This window comes from Mobula hypostoma, chromosome 5, assembly GCF_963921235.1.
Source record: "Mobula hypostoma chromosome 5, sMobHyp1.1, whole genome shotgun sequence".
In the NCBI taxonomy this organism is placed as follows: domain Eukaryota; kingdom Metazoa; phylum Chordata; class Chondrichthyes; order Myliobatiformes; family Myliobatidae; genus Mobula; species Mobula hypostoma.
In genome coordinates this window covers 120,405,048-120,428,974 of record NC_086101.1, presented here as the reverse complement: position 1 = coordinate 120,428,974, position 23,927 = coordinate 120,405,048, and the positions used below count along the sequence as shown (strand labels likewise).

General features: G+C 44.5%; 1 protein-coding gene and 1 pseudogene across 1 annotated transcript in view; both read left to right on the top strand.

Moving 5' to 3' along the window:
• Positions 1–10,248, top strand: part of LOC134347336 (zinc finger protein 585A-like) — a 105,917-nt pseudogene extending 95,669 nt beyond the window's left edge.
• The window catches only part of LOC134347335 (mucosal pentraxin-like), a 76,534-nt gene continuing 62,127 nt past the window's right edge, over positions 9,521–23,927 (top strand). Inside the window, exons 1-2 of the mRNA XM_063049732.1 lie at positions 9,521–9,524; positions 15,817–15,900. Of these exons, the coding sequence (XP_062905802.1) occupies positions 9,521–9,524; positions 15,817–15,900 (88 nt within the window). The remainder of the gene's footprint in view (positions 9,525–15,816; positions 15,901–23,927) is intronic.

Here is a 23,927-nt window from a genome sequence, read left to right as displayed (position 1 = left end):
AATCCATGCTGACTTTGTCCGATCATTTCACCGCTTTCCAAATGTGCTGTTATCACATCCTTGATAACTGACTCCAGCAGTTTCCCCACCACCGATGTTAGGCTAACCGGTCTATAATTCCCCGGTTTCTCTCTCCCTCCTTTTTTAAAAAGTGGGGTTACATTAGCCACCCTCCAATCCTCAGGAACTAGTCCAGAATCTAACAAGTTTTGAAAAATTATCACTAATGCATCCACTATTTCTTGGGCTACTTCCTTAAGCAATCTAGGATGCAGACCATCTGGCCCTGGGGATTTATCTGCCTTCAATCCCTTCAATTTACCTAAGACCACTTCCCTACTAACATGTATTTCACTCAGTTCCTCCATCTCACTGGACCCTCTGTCCCTTACTATTTCTGGAAGATTATTTATGTCCTCCTTAGTGAAGACAGAACCAAAGTAATTATTCAATTGGTCTGCCATGTCCTTGCTCCCCATAATCAATTCACCTGTTTCTGTCTGCAGGGGACCTACATTTGTCTTTACCAGTCTGTTCCTTTTTACATATCTATAAAAGCTTTTACAGTCCGTTTTTATGTTCCCTGCCAGTTTTCTCTCATAATCTTTTTTCCCCTTCCTAATTAAGCCCTTTGTCCTCCTCTGCTGAACTCTGAATTTCTCCCAGTCCTCAGGTGAGCCACTTTCTCTGGCTAATTTGTATGCTTCTTCTTTGGAATTGATACTATCCCTAATTTCTCTTGTCAGCCACGGGTGCACTACCTTCCTTGATTTATTCTTTTGCCAAACTGGGATGAACAATTGTTGTAGTTCATCCATGCAACCTTTAAATGCTTGCCATTGCATATCCACCGTCAATCCTTTAAGTGTCATTTGCCAGTCTATCTTAGCTAATTCACGTCTCATACCTTCAAAGTTACCCCTCTTTAAGTTCAGAACCTTTGTTTCTGAATTAACTATGTCACTCTCGGTTAAGGTTAAGGATTTGTGTATGGGAATCTGAAACACAACAACACGTCAGTTCTGCTGTGTCTGTCAGTTGCTCAGCATTTGAATGCCACTGATCCTTGCATGTGGAGGAGGAGATGATTGAGAAGCTGAAGCTACATCATCTAAATCATTGATATACAGTATAAAAACAAGTGGTCCCAACACAGACCCCTGCCGAACACCTCTGGTCACTGGCTGCCAAATAGAAAAGAGTCCTTTTATTCCCACTCGCACGTGGAGGAGGAGATGATTGAGAAGACAACACACCAGTTGAAGCAAGGAGAACCCGAATCCATGAACATGTCTGTGATCTGACCTGATGAATGGCCAGACAGCTGATAGCAGTGAGCTGCCATTCATTGCATCTCATTTTGGAAGGGATTCACTGGGCACTGCACCAGCAGATACACCAGCAAGGTCACACAGGGGAGAACCATTCATCTATTCCAAGTGTGGGAAAGGTGTTATTCCTATCCTGAGAGCTACTGAAACACCGGCCAGTTCATGCAGGGGAGAAGCCATACACCTGTTCTGAGTGTGGGAAGGGTTCCATTCAGTTAACCCACCTTGTGAGGCTCCAGCAAATTCACAGCAAGTAGAAGCCACACTTCTGTCCAGAGTGAGCAAAGAGATTTACTCTGTTATCCCTTCTGCTGAAGCACCCGCAACTTCACATCAGGGAGGAAGTTCAAGTGAGCTGCATGTTAAAATGTTACCCGTCGTGGTGACTGAATCTGGTTGCAAGTTCCCAACTGATTATTAATGTTGGATTCTGCAGATATTGTGGCTGCTTATCACACTCAGGACTGAAGCCTGGTCACTGAGGATTGGAGGGTTTGTTCTGCTGATGCTAGCCTTTCATTGTGTGGTACCCATCGGTTCAAGCAGGCTTCAGTAATACCAGTGCCCAAGAAGAGTGTGGTAACCTGCATCAATGACTATCACCCACTGGCACTTACACCCACAGTGATGAAGTGTTATGAGAGACTGATGCTGAAGCTTATCAGCTCCTGTCTGACTGGCGACTTGGATCCACTCTAATTTGCCCACCAAAACAACAGGTCTACAGTGGATTCCATCTCATTGGCTTTTCACACACCCTGGAACATCTGGATAGTAAGGATGCATACATCAGGATGCTCTTTATCGATTACAGCTCAGCATTTAACACCATCAACCCCTCAAAACTAATCAGTAAACTCCAAGACCAGGTCCTCAATACTCCTTTGTGCGACTGGATCCTGAATTTCCTCACTTGCAGACCCCAGTGCATTTGGATTGGCAACAACATCTCCTCCGTGATCTCCATCAGCACAGCATCACCAAGGGGATGTAAGCTTAGCCCCCCTGCTCTATTCGCTTCACACCTACACCTATAAGCATATTCAAGTTTGCTGATGTTACCACTGTTGTGGGCCGTATCAAAGGTGGTGATGAATCAGCACACAGGAGGGAGATTGAAAATTTGGCTAAGGGGTGTCATAGCAATAACCTCTCACTCAATGTCAATCAGACCAAAGAACTGGTTGTAGACTTCAGGAGAAGGAAACCAGAGGTTCATCAGCCAGTACACATCAGAGGATCTAAGGTGGAAAGGGTCAGTACCTCTAAATTCTGAGCTGTCACTATCCCGGAGGACCTGTCCTGGACCCATCATATAAATACAATTGCAAATAAAGCACGACGACACCTCTACTTCCTTAGGATTCTGCGGGGGTTTGGCATGACTTCAAAACCTTTGACAAATTTCTATAGATGTGTGGTTTAAAGTGTGCTGACTGTCTGCAGTACAGTCTGGTATGGGAACACCAATGCCTTTGGGTCGAAAATCCTACAAAAGGTGGTGAATTTGGTCCAGTCCGTCATGGGTAAAGCCCTCCCAACCGCTGAGCATATCTACACGAAATGTTGCCATAGAAAAGCAGCATCCATCATCATCATCACAGGCTCTTTTCTCGCTGTTGCCATCAGGCAGAAGGTACAAATTGTATTTGCACCACCAGCTTCAGAAACAGTTACTATCCCTCAACCATCATGCTCCTGAACAAAATGGGATAACTACACTATTTCTTTTTCTGCTGTTTCTATAACCAATTGTCTCTTTATCTTGTTATTTCATGCTTGTCATTTATTGCTATTATTTATATTTGCATTTGCAGTTTGTAGTCCATTGATACTGTTTACAGTTACCAATCTATAGATTTGCAAAGAATGCTCGCAGAAAAAGAATCTGAGGGTTATATGTGGTGACACGTATGTACTCCAATAATACATTTTGCTTTGATATTAGACTAGTGTTTAATATTGTGGATCTGTGACAAATAAATCAGTTCTATTTGAAATCCTGTGTCTCAGGTGCTTACTGCCTGTCACAGGGCCATCGTACAGTAGAGAGGACACTCAGTCCAGCTGGTCCCTGCCTGTCTTTCTGTTCCTTATCAGTACCTTTAAACCCACCTCTGTTGTTCATCTCATGACAGGTTGCAACTGGTCACCACTGTGGGTGAAGAGGTTTCCCTGGAATTTCCTGCATGATTTTCCATAGACTGAAGACGACAATGAGCTCACTGGTTTTGTCCCTGACATTCCTCATTCTTCAAGGCTCTGGGCCAACGTATAATGTCACAGGCAGTTAAACTTCTGTGCATTTTCAACATTTTGGTCCATTTTCACTGATTTCAAAGGATTGTGCCTTATGCAGCTCAGTTGTTGCAATACACCACTCTAAAGTCTACTATTGTCTGACAGCTGAATGGTGGGTAAATCTTCAATGGATCAGGCCCAGAAACCAGAGGGAGTCCCAGCAAAAGCCAAGGCTTCGGGACTCTGGGAATAGACTTTATCGGGACGAGAAAGGGAATCAGAGCAGGAGTATGTCGCTATTAATGAAAGATCAGCAACATTGGGAAACTGATTGATTGATAAAAGTTTATTTCTGCAAAATGCTGGAGGAACTCAGTGGGTCAAGCAGCATCTATGGAGAGGAATAAGCAATTGGAGCTGACACCCTTTACCATGCCTCGACAGATAATTCCTCTGCTTAGATGCTGCCTGAACTTTCTGTGTGTGGCTCTAATTTTCGGTATCTGCAGAATCTCGTGTGTTTTCTATTTGTGTCTGTAAGTGGGTTCGACTTTGACATTTGACACACTGAATACCTGGTGATATTGAGTTAAAGTCCCCTCAGAGTGTTCTACATAAAAACATTGACTGGTTTTGAGCCATGTGACATAGGGTAACCGCAGTTTGCAGACATGTATAGAGACACCTCAGTTACCCAGACACCTCGGCGCTTCAGAATTCGCCGCCGCTGATCGGACGATCCAATGCGCAGACGTGAGGGTCGCAGATCTTTCTCGAAATCGCACATGCGCTGAGTGAACAAGACCCTCAGGAGGATCGGCAGCAGGTATGACTTGGGTTCCGGGCGGGGTTTTCGACGGCATCGGCGTCCACACCGCGACTGAGGGAGAATTGTTGTGAACTTCGGACACACTGTGGCCCTGCACCCCGAGACAGTCCCGATCCTTTTCCTCTCTCTCAGCCGCACGATCCGTATCCGGGACTCCGGCAGCTTTGAGCTGATGATCCAAAGTGACTGCGCCATTTCTATGACGCATGCGTATTGCTGGGAGCGTGTCGGCCAGACCGAGATCTCGTTCCTGGGGGTTTCTGGGTAAAAAGGCAGCCATGGTTGACACTACGCGTACTCCCTTCGCCAGACACCTTCAACATTCAGCTATTTAAATCCAAGGATGGGGAAACCTGAACTAAAATAGAGTTTAAGTTAATCTCAAATGAAGTGTCTACCTTCCAGTGCATGAAATTATCGATTAATGACGTCAGGGGAAAAGAAACAAAACCCTTCCTTCAGAGTCACAGTGTGTATCGCACACCCCCAGGCTCTTCGACCATTCTAGTCCGTGAGAATCATTTCAACGGCTTTCTCCCATCGACCTGCACCAAAGCTCTCCATACAATTACTAATCATGTACTTATCCAAACTTCTCTCAAACAGTAATACAGACTCTGTGTCCATCTCCTGAGTAAATACAGATGCAAAAAAAAAATTAAAATCTCCCTCATTGCTTTTGGTCCCACAATTGGATTTCCATTCTGATCATCTAGAGGACCAATTTTGTCCCTTCCAATCGTTTTGCTCGTAACATATCTGTAGAACCCCTTAGGATTCTCTTTCATCTTGTCTTCCAGGGCAACCCCATGACTTCTTTTAGCCCTCCTGATTTCTTTCTTAAGTGTTCTCTTGCATTTATCATCCTCCGTAAGCACCTCATTTGTGCTTACTAGCAATGAACCTCCTTTTTGTTGCCAGAAAGAACCTGTCCCAATCCACACCTGCCATCTCCGTTCTCATACCATCCAAATTGGCCTCTGTCCAATGTGGAATCTCAACCTACTGCCCAGACCTATCTTTTTGCATATTCGCTATGAAACTAAATGCATTATGATCATTGGATGGAAAGTGTTCACTTACACAAATTTCTACCACCTGCCCTGTCTGATTCCTGAATAGCAGATCCAAAATCACACTCTCTCTCATTGGGACTCGATGTACTGATGAATAAAACTTACCTGGACGCATTTGACAAACTCTATCCCCTCTAGTCCATTTGCTTTATATGAGTCCCAGTAAACATGTGGAAAGTTGAAATTACCTAATAGAACAATCTGACGTTCCTTGAAACTGACTGTAATCTCTCTGAATTTGTGAATTCACCTACGACAACAACTTGTGTTCCTGCAACAGTCTACAATCTCTCTGCAAATTTGTTTCTCTAAATCCTTCGGATTGTTGGGTGGTCTGTAATATAGCCCCATGGTCAAACTTTCTTATTTCTTAGTTCCACCCTTAATGCCTCAGTGTCGAGTTCTCCAGGCTCTTATCACGTCGAAAACAATATTGGGATATTGAGCTGCCAGTCCTGCCCCTCCTGCAATCAAGTCTCACTAATGGCACCAACATCATAATTCTAGGTATTGAACCACGTCTGAGCTCATCTACTTTTCCTAATAACCTTCTTACACCACTCAGGATATCAGGATATTAGTCACAACATGCTCAACCTTTTCGTTCCTGACTTTGTCTGAGGTGTTAACGATATCTGTCTTCACAACCTCTCCACTAACTGTTCTGACACTCTGGTTCCCATCCCCCTGCAATGCTAGTTTAAACCCCACTGTGCTGCATTAGCAAACCCTCCCACTAGGAGATTACTCCCCTTTCAGTTCTAGTGAAAACCATCTCTTTTGTACAGGTCCCACCTTCTCTGAAAGAGAGCCCAATGATCCAGAAATCTCATGCCCTCCCTCCTACACCAACTCCTTAGCCACATATTAAACTGTATAACTTTCCTAGTTTTGGCCTCACTAGCATGTGGTATGGCCAGCAATCCTGTGATCAGAATCCTGGACTCTTGATCTTTAACTTGCTATTAACTCTCTGAATTCACTTTGAAGAACCTCGTCACTCTTCCTACCTCTGTCATTGGTACCTACGTGGACCACGGCCTTTGGGTGTTCACCCTTTCACTTCAGAATGCTGCGGACTCAGTGCAAAGTGTCCTGGACTGTGGCACTTGGGAGGCAACATACCATCCAGGAATCACATTCTCGTCCACAGAACCTCTTTCTGTTCCCCTAACTAACGAATCTATCACCACAGCTCGCCTCTTATCCCACTTCCCTTCTGAGTCGCAGAGACCTGACTGCTGTGACTTTCCTCTGCTTGGTCATCCCCTCCAAAGTGGTATACCTGTGTTGAGGGTTGTGGCCACAGGGGTAATCTGCACTGGCTGTTTAACCCCTTTCTCCTTCCTGACTGTCAACCAGTTTCCTGTGTCTGCACCTTGGGTGTAACTACCTCTTTATACATCCTCCCTAACACTCCCTCAGCCTCCTGAATGATCTGGTTCTTGAGAAAATCCAATTGTTCTGGACCTTTCTATATGGGAGAACTTGTTTTCTACCATTCTCTCTGGGTACATAAATGACATTATACCCCCATGTCCTTGGTACCAACTGACATGTGGTTTCCACATCACAAATTTGCCACACACCAGTGAGAAAGACTACTCCTCTCCACACCATATTCATTGGCATTGCTATTGTGATGTTCACGTGGGGGGAGGGGATCAGACTAATAAGCAAATCTCTGTGATCAGATATGTAATATCAACTGTTTTTAATAGCACTGTGGGACATGACCGGAACTTGAGGTAATACTGATGGAGAGAGACTAACTGAGCCAAGTCACTGGTTGATGAAGGTCAGAAATGGCCCATTCTGGTACAGACAGGGATGCAATCAGATGGTCAGTCAGAATGCCTGATCCGTGACCAGTTAGAAGATGGGGAAGTCCTCCAACTTGAGTTGAATTTCGTAGCAATGTAATGTTAGAACTCACCACAGACTAAAATCTCACCTGAAATATTCTCCTTCACCCATTGATGTGTTTTGCGAATACTTTCACAGGTTAGAAACAGCAGAAAATTTGTGTATGGGAACCTCAAATGCAACACCACATCTGTTTTGCTGTCTCTGTTCAGATACTTAAGGAGTGACCTGATATTTTCTTGGGAACACCAAGATGAAGATGTGTCTCATCCCAGCTAGAAACGTACTTGTGTCTGAAATTCTGTTGTAAATCAGTGTTAACCCTCTGGAACCAGGGTGTTCCAGCATTTATTCACTGGAGATCAGTTTTCAACTGCATTGATTATACAAGGGATTCAAAACGTCTGACACATGACTTTCTGAATTGCCAGAGAATTGATCGCAGTGAGATAGCATTCTCCTTCTCTCAGTCTGGGAAGGGATTTACTCACAGCTTACCTGCAGCCACAGAGTGAATTCACAGTGCGAAAAAGACCATTCACTTGCTCTGCATGTGGGAGGGGATCTACTCAGTCATCCAGTCTGAAGATACATCAGCAATTTACACCATAGTGAAATGCTCCACGTGTTCTGACTGTGGAAGCAATTCACTCTGCAATCAATGCTGAAGATATTTCAGAAAATTGACCAGTGAGGGAACGTTGACCTGCTCAGACCGTGGGAAGAGATTCAGTCACTCATCCCATCGTGGACACACCACTGAGTTCACCAGGGAGAGAGATTGCTCAACTGTTCTGTATGTGGGAAGAGCTTCACTCGGTCCTCTGAATACCTGACACTCGACTGAGTTCATACTCATTAGAAGCTTGACATCTGAATGTGGGAAAAATTCCACTCAGTCATCTCACCTGTTGACCCAGTGATCAGTTCACACTGATGAGAGACAATTCACTTGCTCAGACTGTGGGAAGGGATACACTCAGTCATTTCACCTGCTGGTACATCAGTGGGTTCATATGTAAGAGAGGCCGTTCCCCTTTGTTTATGTGTGGAAAAAGATTCACTTAGTCATCTTTTCTACTGGCACACCAGTCGGTTCACACTGGGGAGATGCCATTCATCTGCTCAGACTGTGGGAAGGCATTCACACACTCATCCATGCTACAGAGACACCAGCGGGTTCACACTGGGGAGAAACCATTCACCTGCTCCGAATGTGGGAAGGGTTTCACTCAGTCATCTACCCTTGTGTCACATTACCGAGTTCACACTGGGGAGAGGCCATTCAGCTGCTCTGAATGTGGGAAGGCATTCACAGACTCATCCACGTTACAGAGACACCAGCGGGTTCACACTGGGGAGAAACCATTCACCTGCTCTGAATGTGGGAAGGGTTTCACTCAGTCATCTACCCTTGTGTCACATTACCGAGTTCACACTGGGGAGAGGCCGTTCACCTGCTCTGAATGTGGGAAGGCATTCACAGACTCATCCACGTTGCAGAGACACCAGCAAGTTCACACTGAAGAGAAACCATTCTGTTGCTCAGACTGTGGGAAGGGATTCACTCAGAAATCCAACCTGCAGACACACCAGCGAGTACACACTGGGGAGAAGCCATTCACATGCTCCGAATGTGGGAAGGGATTCACTCAGTCATCGAACCTTGTGTCACATTACCGAGTTCACACTAGGGAGAGGCCGTTCACCTGCTCTGAATGTGGGTTTGGATTCTCTCAGTCATGTCAACTGAAGGAACATTGGCGAGTTCACACTGGAGAGAAACCGTTCACCTGTTCAGATTGTGGGAAAGAATTCACTCGGTCATCAGAATTGAAAGTACATCAGCGAGTTCACACTGGGGAGAGGCCATTCACCTGCTCAGACTGTGGGAAGGCCTTCACAAACTCATACACGCTACTGACACACCAGCGAGTTCACACTGGGGAGAAACCATTCACCTGCTCTGAATGTGGGAAGGGATTCACTCAGTCATCCAACCTTGTGTCACATTACCGAGTTCACACTGGGGAGAAGCCGTTCACCTGTCTTAAAGTAGGAATGGATTCTCTCAGTCATGGCAACTGAAGGAACATCAGCAAGTTCACACTGGGGAGAAGCCATTCACCTGTTCTGTGTGAGAAGGGATTCACTCATTTAATGCAACCGAGAAGGACATGAGTCAGTTCAGATTGGGGAGAAGCCATTCACCTTTTCTGTGTGGGAAGGGATCATTCAGTTCTGCATCCTACAGGCAAACCAGTCAGTTCACACTGGGGAGAAACCATTCACTTGCTCTGAATGTGAGAAAGGATTACTCAGTTATCCCAACTGTGGACACACCAGTGAGTATATACTGGGGAGAGGCTCTTAAACTGCCCTGAAGGTAGGACGGGATTCATTCAATCATTACACTTGGAGACACACCAGCAAGTTTATACTGGGTTAGGCAGTTCTCATCCTCTGAACGTGGGAAGGGATTGACTCAGTCGTCCATAATTGTGACATATTACTGCGTTCACACTGGGGAAAATGTTTACGTAAGTTTCATGGTGGATATTTAATCATCACAGTTGGTGACTCCAGAGGCAAGTTCAAATGTGACTTATTGCTGCTGCTCATCAGAATCAGGTTAATTATCACCGGCATGTGGTGAAATGTGTTAACTTAGCAACTGTTCAATGCAGTACATAATATAGAAGATGAAGTAAATAAATTACAGTATATATTGAATACATTAAAAATCATGGATTATTGTTATCTATAGATTGGAATGGAATTTTTCTTCTCTTTGAGTATAAAAATAGCTGTTTTATGCTAGGTGCCATATTTTTAAAATTTTTCTCTTCAAGTAGTAGACCTTGTCACTGCCCCTTTCCTGTTTGATCAGCCTTTAATAAAACTGTCCCAAAGCAACAAGTTTTATGCTTCATTACTGATTTTAAAAGAATCTTGATTTAAACACCAATGTCTGTCAATTGGCGTAGTTGGCAGGATTGAGAACTCGGAATGATCCAAGACAAATAAAGAATTTTTAGTGTGGAACAAAAGGATAAGAACATTCTTTTATCTTCCAAACTGTCTGAGAAAATAAGAACTAGTGTTTTTTGGAATTCTGTCAGAATCAGGTTTAATATCATTGGCATATGTTGTGAAATTTGTTTTTTTTTCTATATTATGCATTGCATTGAACTGCTGCTGCTATGTTAACAAATTTCACAACACATGCCTGTGATAATAAACCTGATTCTGATTCCATGTATTTACAAGCTAGTGGCAGATTATCATCAACTGCTCAACCACTCAACAACCTGTTGAAGGACAGTACGAGGGGTGATTGATAAGTTTGTGGCCTAAGGTAAAAGGATTCAATTTTAGAAAACCTAGCACATTTATTTTTCAACACAGTCCCCTCCTACATTTACACACTTAGTCCAGCGGTCATGGAGCATAAGGATCTTGGACCTCCAGAAAGTGCCCACAGCAGAGATGATTGATAAGTTCGTGGTCTAAGGTAGAAGGATATGAGTTATTAACTTCAAACTTTCTGCATAATCACTTAAAGACCACTCTGGCTTCTCCTACAAAGCCAGTTTCTAATCTAATTTACTACTTCATCTTGAATGCCAAGTAACTGATCCTTCTTGATTGATCTTCCATGCAGGATTTTATGAACTGCCTTGCCTTCATCAACTTTCCTGGTAACTTTGGTTGATGTGACCTAGCATGCACAAACCCAGGCTGACTATCCATAATCAGTCCATTTCTATCCAAATACTCATATATTCAGTCCCTCAGAATACCTTATAATCACTTTCCCACAACTGATGTCAGGCTCACCAGTCTATAATTTCCTAGTTTATTTTTAAGAGCCTTTTTTAAAACAGCAGAACAACTTTAGCTGTCCTCCAGTATCTCACCTGTAATGAAGAGTGATTTAAATATCTTCTCGAATAGAATCGAGAAATGACTGTTGGCATGTGGATGTCAGTGGGAGTGTCTGAAAGGAGATCAGTTTTTCTTTGGCAGTTTGATCGAGAACGGCTGTGCAGGTGCATGGATGTCAGCAAGTTAGACCAGTGGGAAGGGTTTAAAAAAAGACAGCTTTATAGAGCTGGTGTGTGGGTAGATGGAGTCAGAGTAGGAGGGCTTTGGTTCTACAGAGCTTTGGCGGTAATGGTCGAGGTGAGGTAAGTTACTTGGGAAGAATAGGAATAGGAAGTATGTCTGTGAGGCTGGTGTTCTGTACTGGGTGTCGGATGTGGGAAGTCCTGGAGAAGCAGTTCGATGACCTTCATCTGGTCAGGGAAAGTAAGGAGGTGATAGAGAGGAGCTATAGGCAAGTAGTCACATTGGGGCCTTGGGTGACATATAAGTGGATAACAGGAGAGAGAAGGGCAAGAGTCAGATACTAAAGAGTACCCCTGCAGCTGTTCCCCTTAACAATAAGTACTCCTGTTTGAGTACAGACTGTTGGTGGGAACAACCTACTTGGGGGAAGCAACAGTGGCCGCGCCTCTGGCACAGAGTCTGGCCCTGTGGCTCAGAAGGATAGGGAAAGGAAAGAGGATGGCAGCAGTGATAGGGGACTCTATAATCAGAGGGGTCAGACAGGTGATTCTGTGGATGCAGGAAAGAAATACGGATTGTAGTTTTCCTCCCAGGTGCCAGGGTCTGGGATGTTTCTGTTCGTGTCCACGATATCCTGAAGTGGGAAGGTGAACAGCCAGAGGTCATGGTACCAACGACATAGGTAGGAAAAGGGAGGAGGTCCTGAAAACAGACTACAGAGGGGTAAGAAGGAAGTTGAGAAGCAGGACCTCAAAGGTAGTAATCTCGGGATTATTGTCTGTTTCACGCAACAGTGAGTATAGGAATAGAGTGAGGCGGAGGATAAATGCGTGGCTGAGGGATTGGAGCAGGGGACAGGGATTCAGAATTCTGGATCATTGGGACCTCTTTTGGGGCAGGAGTGACCTATACAAAAAGGACGGGTTTCACTTGAATCTGAGGGGGACCAATATCCTGGGAGGGAGGTTTGCTAAGGCTATTGGGGAAAGTTTAAACTAGAATCATTGTGGGGTGGGAACCAAACTGAAGAGACGGAGGAAGGCGCGGTTGGCTCACGAAAGTTTGTAGACAGTGTGAGAGGGAGGACAGGCAGGTGATAGAGAAGGGATGCACTCAGACTGGTGGTTTGAGATGTGACTTTTAATGCAAGGAGTATCATGAACAAAGTGAATGAGCTTAGAGGAATGTTTCAGAAAGGACGGAGAAGGAGGCAAAAAAGGTGGAGGCGTGGCACTGCTGATCAGAGGCAGTGTTACGGCTTCAGAAAAGGAAGAAGCCATGGGAGGATTGTCTACTGAGTCTGTGTGTGGAAGTTAGGAACAGGAAGGGGTCAATATCTCTACTGGGTGTTTTTTATAGACCACTCAATAGTAACAGGGACATCAAGGAGCAGATAGGGAGGCAGATTCTGGAAAGATGCAATAATAACAGGGTTGTTGTGGTGGGAGATTTTAATTTCCCCAGTATTGATTGACGTCTCTAGAGCAAGGGTTTAGATGGGGTGGAGTTTGTTAGATGTGTTGAGGAAGGTTCCCTGACACAATATGTAGATAGGCCTACAAGAGGAGAAGCTGTACTTGATCTGGTATTGGGAAATGAACCTGGTCAACTGTCAGGTCTCTCAGTGGGAGAGCATTTTGGAGATAGTGATCACAATTCTATCTCCTTTACCATAGCATTGGAGAGGGATAGGCAATTGGAGTAAGAGGAATTATGAAGCTATCAGGCAGGAACTTGGAAGCATAAATTGGGAACAGATGTTCTCAGGGAAATGTATGGCAGAAATGTGGCAAATGTTCAGGTGATATTTGTATGATGTTCTGCATAGGTACGTTCCAATGAGATGGAAAGGAAAGTAGGGTACAGGAACCATGGTGGACAAAGGCTGTTGAAAATCTAGTCAAGAAGAAAAGAAAAGGTTATGAAAGGTACAAAAAACTAGTTAATGATGGAGAACTCAAAAAATACAAGGCTAGCAGGAAGGAGCTTATGAATGAAATTTGGAGGGCCAGAAGGGGCCACCATAAGGCCTGGTGAGCAGGATTAAGGAAAACCCCAAGGCACCTACAAGTAGGTAAAGAGCAAGAGGATAAGACGCAAGAGTATAGGACCAATCAAGTGTGACAGTGAAAAAGTGTGTATGGAACCGGAGGTACTTAATGAATACTATGCTTCAGTATTCACTACGGAAAAGGACCTTGGCGATTGTAGGGATGACTTACAGCAGATTGAAAAGCTTACAAGCCTGATCAGGTTGTGCCTTACGAGTCTGATTGAATTTTTTGAGGATGTGACTAAACACGTTTGATAAAGGTAGAGCAATAGATGTAGCGTATATGGATTTCAGCAAGGCATTTCATAAGGTACCCCTTGTGAGGCTTATTGAGTAAGTGAGACATGGGATCCTTGAGAACCTTGCTTTGTGGATCCAGAATTGGCTTGCCCATAGAAGGCAAAGAGTGGGCTGTAGACGGGTCATATTCTGCATGGAGGCCGGTGACCAGCGGTGTGCCTCAGGGATCTGTTCTGGGACCCCCTACTCTCTGTGATTTTTATAAATCACCTGGATGAGGAAGTGGAGGGATGGTTTGGTAAATTTGATGATGACACAAAGGTTGGGGGTGTTGTGGATAGTGTGGAGGGCTGTCAGAGGTTACGGCAGGACATCGATAGGATGCAAAACTGGGCTGAGAAGTGGCAGATGGAGTTCAACCCAAATAAGTGTGAGATGGTTTATTTTGGTAGGCCAAATATGATGGCAGAATATAGTGTTAATGGTAAGATTCTTGGCGATGTGGGGGATCAGAGTGATCTTGGGGTCTGAGTTCATAGGACACTCAAAGCTGCTGCACAGGTTGACTCTGTGGTTAAGAAGGCATATGGAGCATTGGCCTTCATCAACCGTGGGATTGTGTTTAAGAGCTGAGAGGTAATGTTGCAGCTATATAGGACCCTGGTAAGACCCCACTTGGAGTACTGTGCTCATTTCTGGTCACCTCACTATAGAAGGGATGTGGAATCCATAGAAAGGGTGCAGAGGAGATTTACAAGACTGTTGTCTGGATTGGGGAGCATGCCTTATGCGAATAGGTTGAGTGAACTCAGCCATTTCTCCTTGGAGTGACGGAGGATGAGAGGTGACCTGATAGAGGTGTATAAGATGATGAAAGGCATTGATTGTGTGGATAGTCAGAGGCCTTTCCCCAGGGCTGAAATGGCTAACACAAGAGGCCACAGTTTTAAGGTGCTTGGAAGTAGGTACAGAGGAGATATTAGGGGTAAGTTTTTTACGCAGAGAATCGTGAGTGCGTGGAATGGGCTGCCGGCAATGTTTGTGGAAGCGGATACGATAGGGTCTTTTAAGAGACTCCTGGATAGGCACATGGAGTTTAGAAAAATAGAGGGCTATGGGTAACCCTAGGTAATTTCTAAATTTAAGTACGTTTGGCACAGCATTGTGGGCCGAAGGGCCTGTATTGTGCTGTAGGTTTTCTATGTTTTTAAGTATACTGCAGTGATGACTTGCTAGGAGGTTCACCATCGTGCATGTGAGGAGCCCCACAGACATGAGTAGATTCGAAACAGGACTTGAGGAACATGTAGCCAGCTGCAGAAACTCCTTCTTAACTGGTATTATATCTTCTGTTCTTTGACTCTTCATGGAAGATCAGGAAAACTTAGTAGGTGTGCACACAGGTAGTTGATTGTGAAGTTCACGTGTTCTTCCATGTGGACAATAAAGGTACTTGCCGTTAATTACAGATTCTCTCTGGGCCTCCCTGAACATTATTACAAGGGGTGATTCTTGTAACAGAGGAGACCACTGAAGGGAGACCATAGTGATGGAAGAGACTGTGCACAGTCAGAGCTGACAGTTAACAGGATCTGTTCTGGACTTCAATGAGATTTGGCACCAGTAGCTTAAGGCAGACTTCCCTGAATGCAGTCAGGATGAACAATCTGGTTTGTCAAGCGAAAACCGCAAGTTCATGGAGCTGGTTGCAAATTGTGCAAAACTGATGGATGGCCAGTACCAGTTTAGTTTACCTTTGAGAAGGTAGGTTAACAGGCCGAATAATAGGAAGACTGCTGAACAGCCTGCACTAAATCTAACAAAGAAATGCAGCCCCCCTGGCCAGCCTCAGGGTCGCTCGGCTCGCTGTTGTCTAGGGAAACAGCCCTCGGCCCCGGCAAACTGGGTAATTAGTTTGTGTGGATGCTGTGTGATGTACCCTACCCCACCCAAATAACAGACAATACACCAGATACGATTAAATGATTTACAGTTTATAGATATTACTGGAACTATATAATTAATAGGGAATAAAATATAAAAAGAAAATGAAAGGCACCACACTTATCAAAGTTCAATCTTTTCATGCACAAACAGTTGGAGCTCAGGACCCTTCTTCTTCACCCTGCGACCCCTCGGACCACCTCGACTGGCCGCCTGGGACCAACAACGGTGGTCGACCAGACGCTCCACGTGAGTCCGTCTCCGTCTCCTCGCCGAATGCGCTCCTCGGGGTCTGACCCCATTAGCGGACATCACAGCAACTGGTCCATCCTCTGTCTCTCTCTCCTACCTTCCGCCTCCAAAACCCTGCGCATACAAATCTTCCAGATACACCAAAATCATAACAACTATCCCAATTGGTTCGTAACATCTTCATATTACCGCCTAACCCAAAACAAGCTGCTAGCGCAAAACTTTCTCAGCGTTTAACATAACAAAGAAGCATTCCCAAGTATAACATAACAAAGAAGCCATTTTAATTAGCCTATGCAGTAACATAAGAGACGAAACCCCCTTACAGAAGTTTAAAAAGGATTTGACATTTCTCACTGATGACACAGCTTTCATGAAGGATCACATCTCCAAAGGCTATACCAAAAGAGTGCCAGCAGAGAATCTGGAGTATGGTGATGGGAAAGTCTGGTATATTGCACATCATGGTGTTATCACCCCAGAAAAGGAAAACTTTGTTCTGTGTTTGACTGCGGGGAGACCTTTCAAGGAGTACCACTTAATGCTCAGCTTCTACAGTGACCAAAAGTTACGAGCTCACTGATGTGGACTCGGGACGAGATTCAGAAAAGAACCAGCGTTGATCATGGTGGATATTGGATCAATGTTTCACCAGGTTAAAGTACTAGCAGAAGGTGCAGATCTGCTGAGGTTTCTCCTGGCCTGATAGTGACCTCAGCCAAGATATGGTGGACTCTAGAATGGTGGTACATCTCTTTGGAGCAAGGATTTCACCAAGCTGTGCCAATTTTATTCTTAGGAAATGTCCAGAAGACAATGAAGAGAAATTCATCTGCAAGACAGTGAATAAGGGTTCGCATTGCTCCTGTGTTGATGACCACCTTGTGTCAGTGTCTCTGAGGAAGAAGCAGTGTCTCTCTAGCATGACCTAGTATCCGCTTGTGTTAAAGGCGGTTTTCAACTCACAATCTGGGTAAGCAACAGACATAGTGTACTGTCTGTGATACCAGAAGAGCAAAGAGAGAAACATATGAAGGATTTGGAACAATATATTCCTTCAGTGGAGTTAGTTCTAGGTATTCAGTCTGATACTTTGAAGTTTACAGTCACGATCCAAGTCAGGTCACTCACCAAAGGGATGATCCTCTCCACAGTTAGTTCATCTGTGAATCTCTAGGAATCTTGAGTCCAGTGATTCTATCTGCTAAAAAGATCTTATAAGATCAAAGTAAGAAAGGGCTTGGCTGGGATGACACTACACAATATCAGTTGCTCATGAGCAGACAAGCTGATTGGAAGAAGTCTGCCAGTTGAAGACTTCAATGTTATTAGATGTTTGGAACCCCTGGATTTTGAAGCTACTGCTGCACAGTTACACTGTTTTACATACACAACTGAAGATGGCGATGGAGTAATGACCTACCTGTTGTTGCACAACAAAGACTCTCAGGTGCACAATGAAAGCATAGGAAAACCTAGGGAATCTCTGTTGAAGTTAGTTTCCCAACCCTCATATGGAGCTCACCGCTGCTGTGATGGCAACCGTGTGGACACATTGTGGAGGAAGGAGCCGCACAAGCAGCTTCCTGACTCAGTGTTTCTGACTGATAGTACTTCTGTGCTGAAGCATATCAAGAAAGAAACCTTTATGTTCAGAACCTTCAGTGCAAACAGAGTCTCAGAAATTCTCAAGGTGTCAATTCTTAAGAGACTCTTTGATAGGTACATGAAGCTTCGAAAAATACTGGGTGATGAGGTAGGGAAACTCTAGGCAGTTTCTAGAGTAGGTTACGTCGTCAGCGTGACATTGTGGGCCAAAGGGCCTGTAATGTGCTGTAGATTTCTATGTTCAGTGTCAACACTCCAGGCAACCTGTCAGACATAGCCTCTAGAGGGTTGAAGATGAAAGCACTCCTGAAGAATGAGACATGGGTGTCGGGGCCTTGGTATCTTCTTCAGCCTGAAAGGAAACAGTCGGTGAATCCCACTTGTGCTGGAGAATTTCTGCTAGATGATCTGGAATTCAAAAGGAGAATTCAAAGACACTGCAACTTGTGTTTTTACAGTTGCAGTTACAGTTCTCCAAATGCGCTGTGTATACATAGAGAGAGAGAGAGAAGCCTTTCATAGACTCGAGCTTTAGCAACTGTGTTCTATATGAGCAGTATGGCTTTCACTTGATATGTACAAGGTGGCAAGCTTCATGCACGTTGAAGAGGAGGTGGACATGGTAACACGTATGATCTATCATTTCTCATTCTGGACTCATTTGAGGAAACCAGTGGCCTAGATTCTTAGATTTATGAACCTGTTCTTGTTTCTTAGTCAGAAGAGGAAACAATTGAATATTGCTACACTCACAACACGCTGGAGGAACTCAGCAGGTCGGGCAGCATCTGTGGAAAAGATCAGTCGATATTTGGGGCCGGAACCCTTCGTCAGGACTGTAGAGGGAAGGGGCAGAGGCCCTATAAAGAAGGTGGGGGGAGGGTGGGAAGGAGAAGGCTGGTAGGTTCCAGATGAAAAACCAGTAAGGGGAAAGATAAAGGGGTGGGGGAGAGGAAACAGGGAGGCGATAGGCAGGAAAGGTGAAGAAGGAATAGGGGAAAACACAATGGGTAGTAGGAGGAGGCGGTACCATAAGGGAGGTGATAGGCAGCTGGGGGAGGGGGCAGAGTGACATAGGGATAGGGGAAGGGAGTGGGAGGGAATTACTGGAAGTTGGAGAATTCTATGTTCATACCAAGGGGCTGGATACTACCTGGACGGTATATGAGGTGTTGCTCCTCCAACCTGAGTTTAGCCTCATCATGGCAGTAGAGGAGGCCACGGATGCTGCCTGACCTGCTGGGTCCCTCCAGCGTGTTGTGAGTGTTGCTTTGATCCCAGCATCTGCAGAGTATTTGGTGTTTACGAATTGAATATTGCTCTTGCTCAGTCTCACTCAGATGAAGAGCAAGGGTATTCCTTGGGGAGAAAGATTGGGAAAGCCAAGGGTCACAGTAGCTGAGATTGTCTCTTAGTGGAGGAGCTCAGAAAGGCTGAAAGGGTGATCACTGAATTTTGCCAAGGACACAGCTTTCCTGATGAATTCTCAAGTTTTCAAAACAGAGAAAGTATGAAACAGACCAACCACATTTTGAAGCTTAATACAGCTCTTGAAGATAGTGTCTGAGAGTTGGTGGACGGCTTAGTAGGGCTGCCATGCTGGAAGAGTCTAAACATGCTGTAATACTGGCAAAGGATCTCCATCACTCAGACATCATTCTGAGTCATGTACATCAAGAGGTGGGACATTGGAGGTGTAACCTCATGTTGTCCATGTTATGCCGAAAATAAGATGATAAGATATAGGAGCAGAATTAAGCCAGGTGGCCCATTGAGTCTGCTCTGCCACTTCATTGTGGCTAATCCAATTTTCCCTCTCCGCCCAATCTCCTGCCTTTTCCAAGTATCCCTTCATGCCCTGACTAATCAAGAGTCTATTAACCTCTGCCTTAAATATACCCAGTGACTTGCCCTTCCCCCCCCCCCACTATTCTGAGGCTGTGTCCTTTTGGTCTCAGACTCCCCCACCATAGGAAACATCCTCTCCACATCTACTCCATTGAAGCAATTCAACATTCGATAGGTTTTAATAAGATCTTCCCTCAATCTTCTGAATTCCAGTGAGTACAGGCCCAGAGCCATCAAACACTTCCCATATAAAGAGTCTTTCAATCGCAGAATCATTTTTGTGAACCTCCTTTGAACCCTCTCAAATGCCAGCACATCCTTTCTCAGATAACGGGGCCAAAACTGCACACAATACTCCAAATGAGGACTCATCAGCATCTTGTCAAGCTTTAGCATTACATCCTTGTTTTTATATTCTAATAAGATAAAGAACACAATAGCAAAAATATCTGTTCATAGCTTATATACTATACATAGATTAATTGTATATTCATAAGGTGAAGCTAGGCTTAGGAATGTCTGCACGTATGGTGGCTAACTGGAAACGGTAAAGTAGTGGTGTTTTGCGGGTGTGGAGGGGTGGGTTAATAGGTGGAGGTGTTGATCAGTCCTACTGCTTAGGGGAAGTAGCTGTTTTGTGGTTTGGTAGTCCTGGCGTGGATGCTACATAGTTTCTTCCCTGATGGGGGTGGGACAACAGTCCATGAGCAGAGTAGGTGAAGGTAGATTGTGAAAGTCAAGTTGGTGCATTTGAAAGGGAGAAGCTACATTTAGGTGCATTAGTATTGATGGAGTGAAGTGAGCTACAGAGGAATGAGAGAGGAACTTAGTAAAGTCAACTGTTTATTCGTTTTAATAGATACTGCCTGACCTGCTGAGTTCTCCGATCAATCTGTCTGTATTGCTTTGGAGTTCCAGCATCTGTGGACTTTCTCATATTTATCATTAGCATCGATAGATGATTGGCTGACTGGCAAGAGGCAAAGACTGGGAATAAAGGGAGCCTTTTCTGGTTGGCTGCTGGTGACTAGTGGTGTTTCATGGGGGTCTGTGTTGGGACTGCTTCTTTTCATATTATATGTCAAAGATTTGGATGACAGAATTGATGATGTTGTGGCCAGGTTTGCAGACAATACAAAGTTCGGTGGAGGGGCAGGTAATTTTGAAGAAGCAGGGAGTCAGCAGAAGGATTTGGACAGATTGGGAAAATGGACAACGAAGTGGCAGATGGAATATATTGCAGTGAAATGTATGATCATGCACTTTGATAGAAGGAATAAAGGCATTGACTATTTTGTAAACCGGAAGAAAATTCAGGAATCTGATGTGTAAAGGGACTCCGGCAAAAATTGCATCTGCCCTAGCAACAATATTTAAAACATCCTTAGTCACGGGTGAGGGACAGGAGGATTAATGAATAGCTACTGCTGTTCTGCTGTTTTTAAAAGGCTCTAAAAATAAACCAGGAAATTAAAGGCTGGTGAGCCTGACATCGGTATGGGAAAGTTACTGGAAGGTATTCTAGGTGACTGGAAATATGAGTATTTGGATAGACAGGGACTGATTAGGGAGAGTCAACATGGCTTTGTGCATGGTAAGTCATGTCTAACCAATCTTAAGGAATTTTTTGAGCATGTTAGCAGGAAAATTATTGAAGGCAAGGCAGTGCATGTTGTCTACATGGACATTAGCAAGGCCTTTGACAAGGTCCCACAAGGGAGGGTGATCAAGCAGCTTCATTTACTTGGCATTCAGGATGATGTAGTAAATTGGGTTAGACATTGGCTTCACAGAAGAAGCCAGATGGTTGCCTCTCTGATTGGAGCCTGTGACTAGTAGTGAGCTGCAGGGATGGGTGCTGGGTCCATTTTTTTGTCATCTGTATCAACCATTTGGATGATAACGTGGTAAACTGAATCTGCAAACTTGCAGTTGGCTGCTAGATTGGAAGTATAGTAGACAGTGAGAGGACTATCTGGGGAAAAAAAAGAAACAAAATCCTTCCTTCCTTCAGAGTCAAAGTACAGCACACCCCCAAGCTCTTTGGCCATTCTTGTCTGTGACAATCAATTTAACTGCTTACTCCCATGGACCTGCACCAGGACCAAAGCTCTCTATACCCTTACTATCCATGCATTTATCCAAACTACTCTCAATCATTGATAGGGACTCTGTGTCCATTCCTAAGTAAATACAAATGCAAAAAAGAAAGATTTAAGATCTCCCTCATCTCTTTTGGTTCCACGCATGGATTACTATTCTGATCTTTCTGAGCACCAATTTTGTCCTTTACAATTGTTTTGCTCTTAACATATCTGTGGAATCTTGTCTTCCAGGGCAACCTCATGACTTCTTTTTGCTCTCCTGATTTCTTTCTTAAGTGTTCTATTGCATTTAGTATATAACATAAGCACCTCACTTGTGCCTCCCAGCAATGAACCTCCTTTTTGTTGCCAGAAACAACCTGTTCTAATCCACACCTGCCAGATCCTTTTTCATACCATTCAAATTGGCCTTTCTCCAATTTAAAATCTCAACCTGCCAACCAGACCTATCTTTTTGCATATTTACTATGAAACTAATGGCATTATGATCACTAGATGAAATGTGTTCACCTACACAAATTTCTGCCACCTGCCCTGTCTACACTCCCTAATAGCAAATCCAGTCTCTCACACTCTGTCATTGGGACTCGATGTACTGATGAATAAAACTTACCTGAACACATTTGACAATCTCTATCCCATCTTGTCCATTTACATTCTGGAAGTCCCAGTAAACATGTGCAAAGTTGAATTCACCTACTTGAACAACTTGTGTTCCTGCAACAGTCTGCAATCTCCCTGCAAATTTGTTTCTCTGAAATCCCTCGGACTGTTGGGTGGTCTGTAATATAGCCCCATGGTCGTACTCTCTTATTTCCCAGTTCCACCCATAATGCCTCACTGGTCGAGATCTCCAGGCTGTCCTGATTGAACACTGCCATGACAGTTTCCCTGACTTGTATTGCCATTCCTCCTCTATTAATTGCTCCCACTCTTATCACGACTAAACCAACAGAACTCTGGGTCATTCAGCTGCCAGTTCTGCCCCTCATGCAACTAAGTCTCACTAATAGCTACAATGTCATAATTCCAGGTGCTGAACCATGCCTGAGCTCATCTTCTTTTCCTACGATACTTCTTACACCACTCAGGATATAAGTCATACCATGCTCAACCTTTTCGTTCCTGACTTTGAGGTGTTAACGATATCTGTCTCGACAACCTCTCCACTAACTGTTATGACACTCTGGTTCCCATCCCCCTGCAATGCTAGTTTAAACTCCACTCTGCAGCATTAGCAAACCTTCCCACTAGGGTATTAGTCCCCCTCCAGTTCAAGTGCAAATCATTCCTTTTGTACAGGTCCCACCCTTTTTGAACTAGAGCCCAATGATACAAAAATCTTAAGCCCTCCCTCCTACACCAACTCCTTAGCCACGTATTAAACTGTATTTTTTTCCTAGTTCTGGCCTCACTAGCTGATGGCATGGCCAGCAATCCTGTGATCACAATCCCGGAGCCTTGATCTTTAACTTGCCATTAACTCTCTGAATTCACTTTGAAGAACCTTGTCACTCTTCCTACCTCTGTCATTGGTACCTACGTGGACCACGGCCTCTGGGTGTTCACCCTTTCACTTCAGAATGCTGTGGACTCAGTGCAAGGTGTCCCGGACTGTGGCACATGGGAGGCAACATACCATCCAGGAATCACATTCCCGTCCACAGAACCTCTCTCTGTTCTCCTAACTAACAAATCTATCACCATAGCTCGCCTCTTATCCCACTTCCCTTCTGAGTCACAGAGACCTGACTGCTGTGACCTTCTCTGCTTGGTCATCCCCTCCAAAGAGGTATACCTGTGTTGAGGGTTGCGGCCACAGGGGTAATCTGCACTGGCTGTTTAACCTCTTTCTCCTTCCTGACTGTCAATCAGTTTCCTGTGTCTGTACCTTGGGTGTAACTACCTCTTTATATGTCCTCTCTATCACTCCCTCAGCGTCCTGAATGATCTGGTTCTTGAGAAAATCACTTTTTTTTTCTATCTCCGATTGTTCCGGAGGTTTCTATATGTGTCAACTTGTTTTGTACCATTCTCTCTGGGTACATAAATGACATTATACACCTTTGTTCTAGATAGCAACTGACCTGTAGCTTCCAGATCACCAAATTGGCACACTCCAGTGAGAAAGACTACTCCTCTCCACAACATATTCATTGGCATTGGCATTGTGATGTTCACCACTGCCGATCAACCGAGGGGGGGGGGGGCGGGATCAGACTAGTTTGACAATCTCTAGGATCAGATATGTAATATCAAGTGGTCTTTGTAGCACTGTGGGACATGACCAGAACTTGAGATAATACTAATGGAGAGAGACAAACTGAGGTAAGTCACAGGTTGATGAAGGGCAGAAATGGCCCATTCTGGTTCGGACATGGATACAATCAGATGGTCAGTCAGGATGCCTGATCTATGACCAGTTAGAAGATGGGGAAGTCCTCCAACTTGAATTGAACTTCG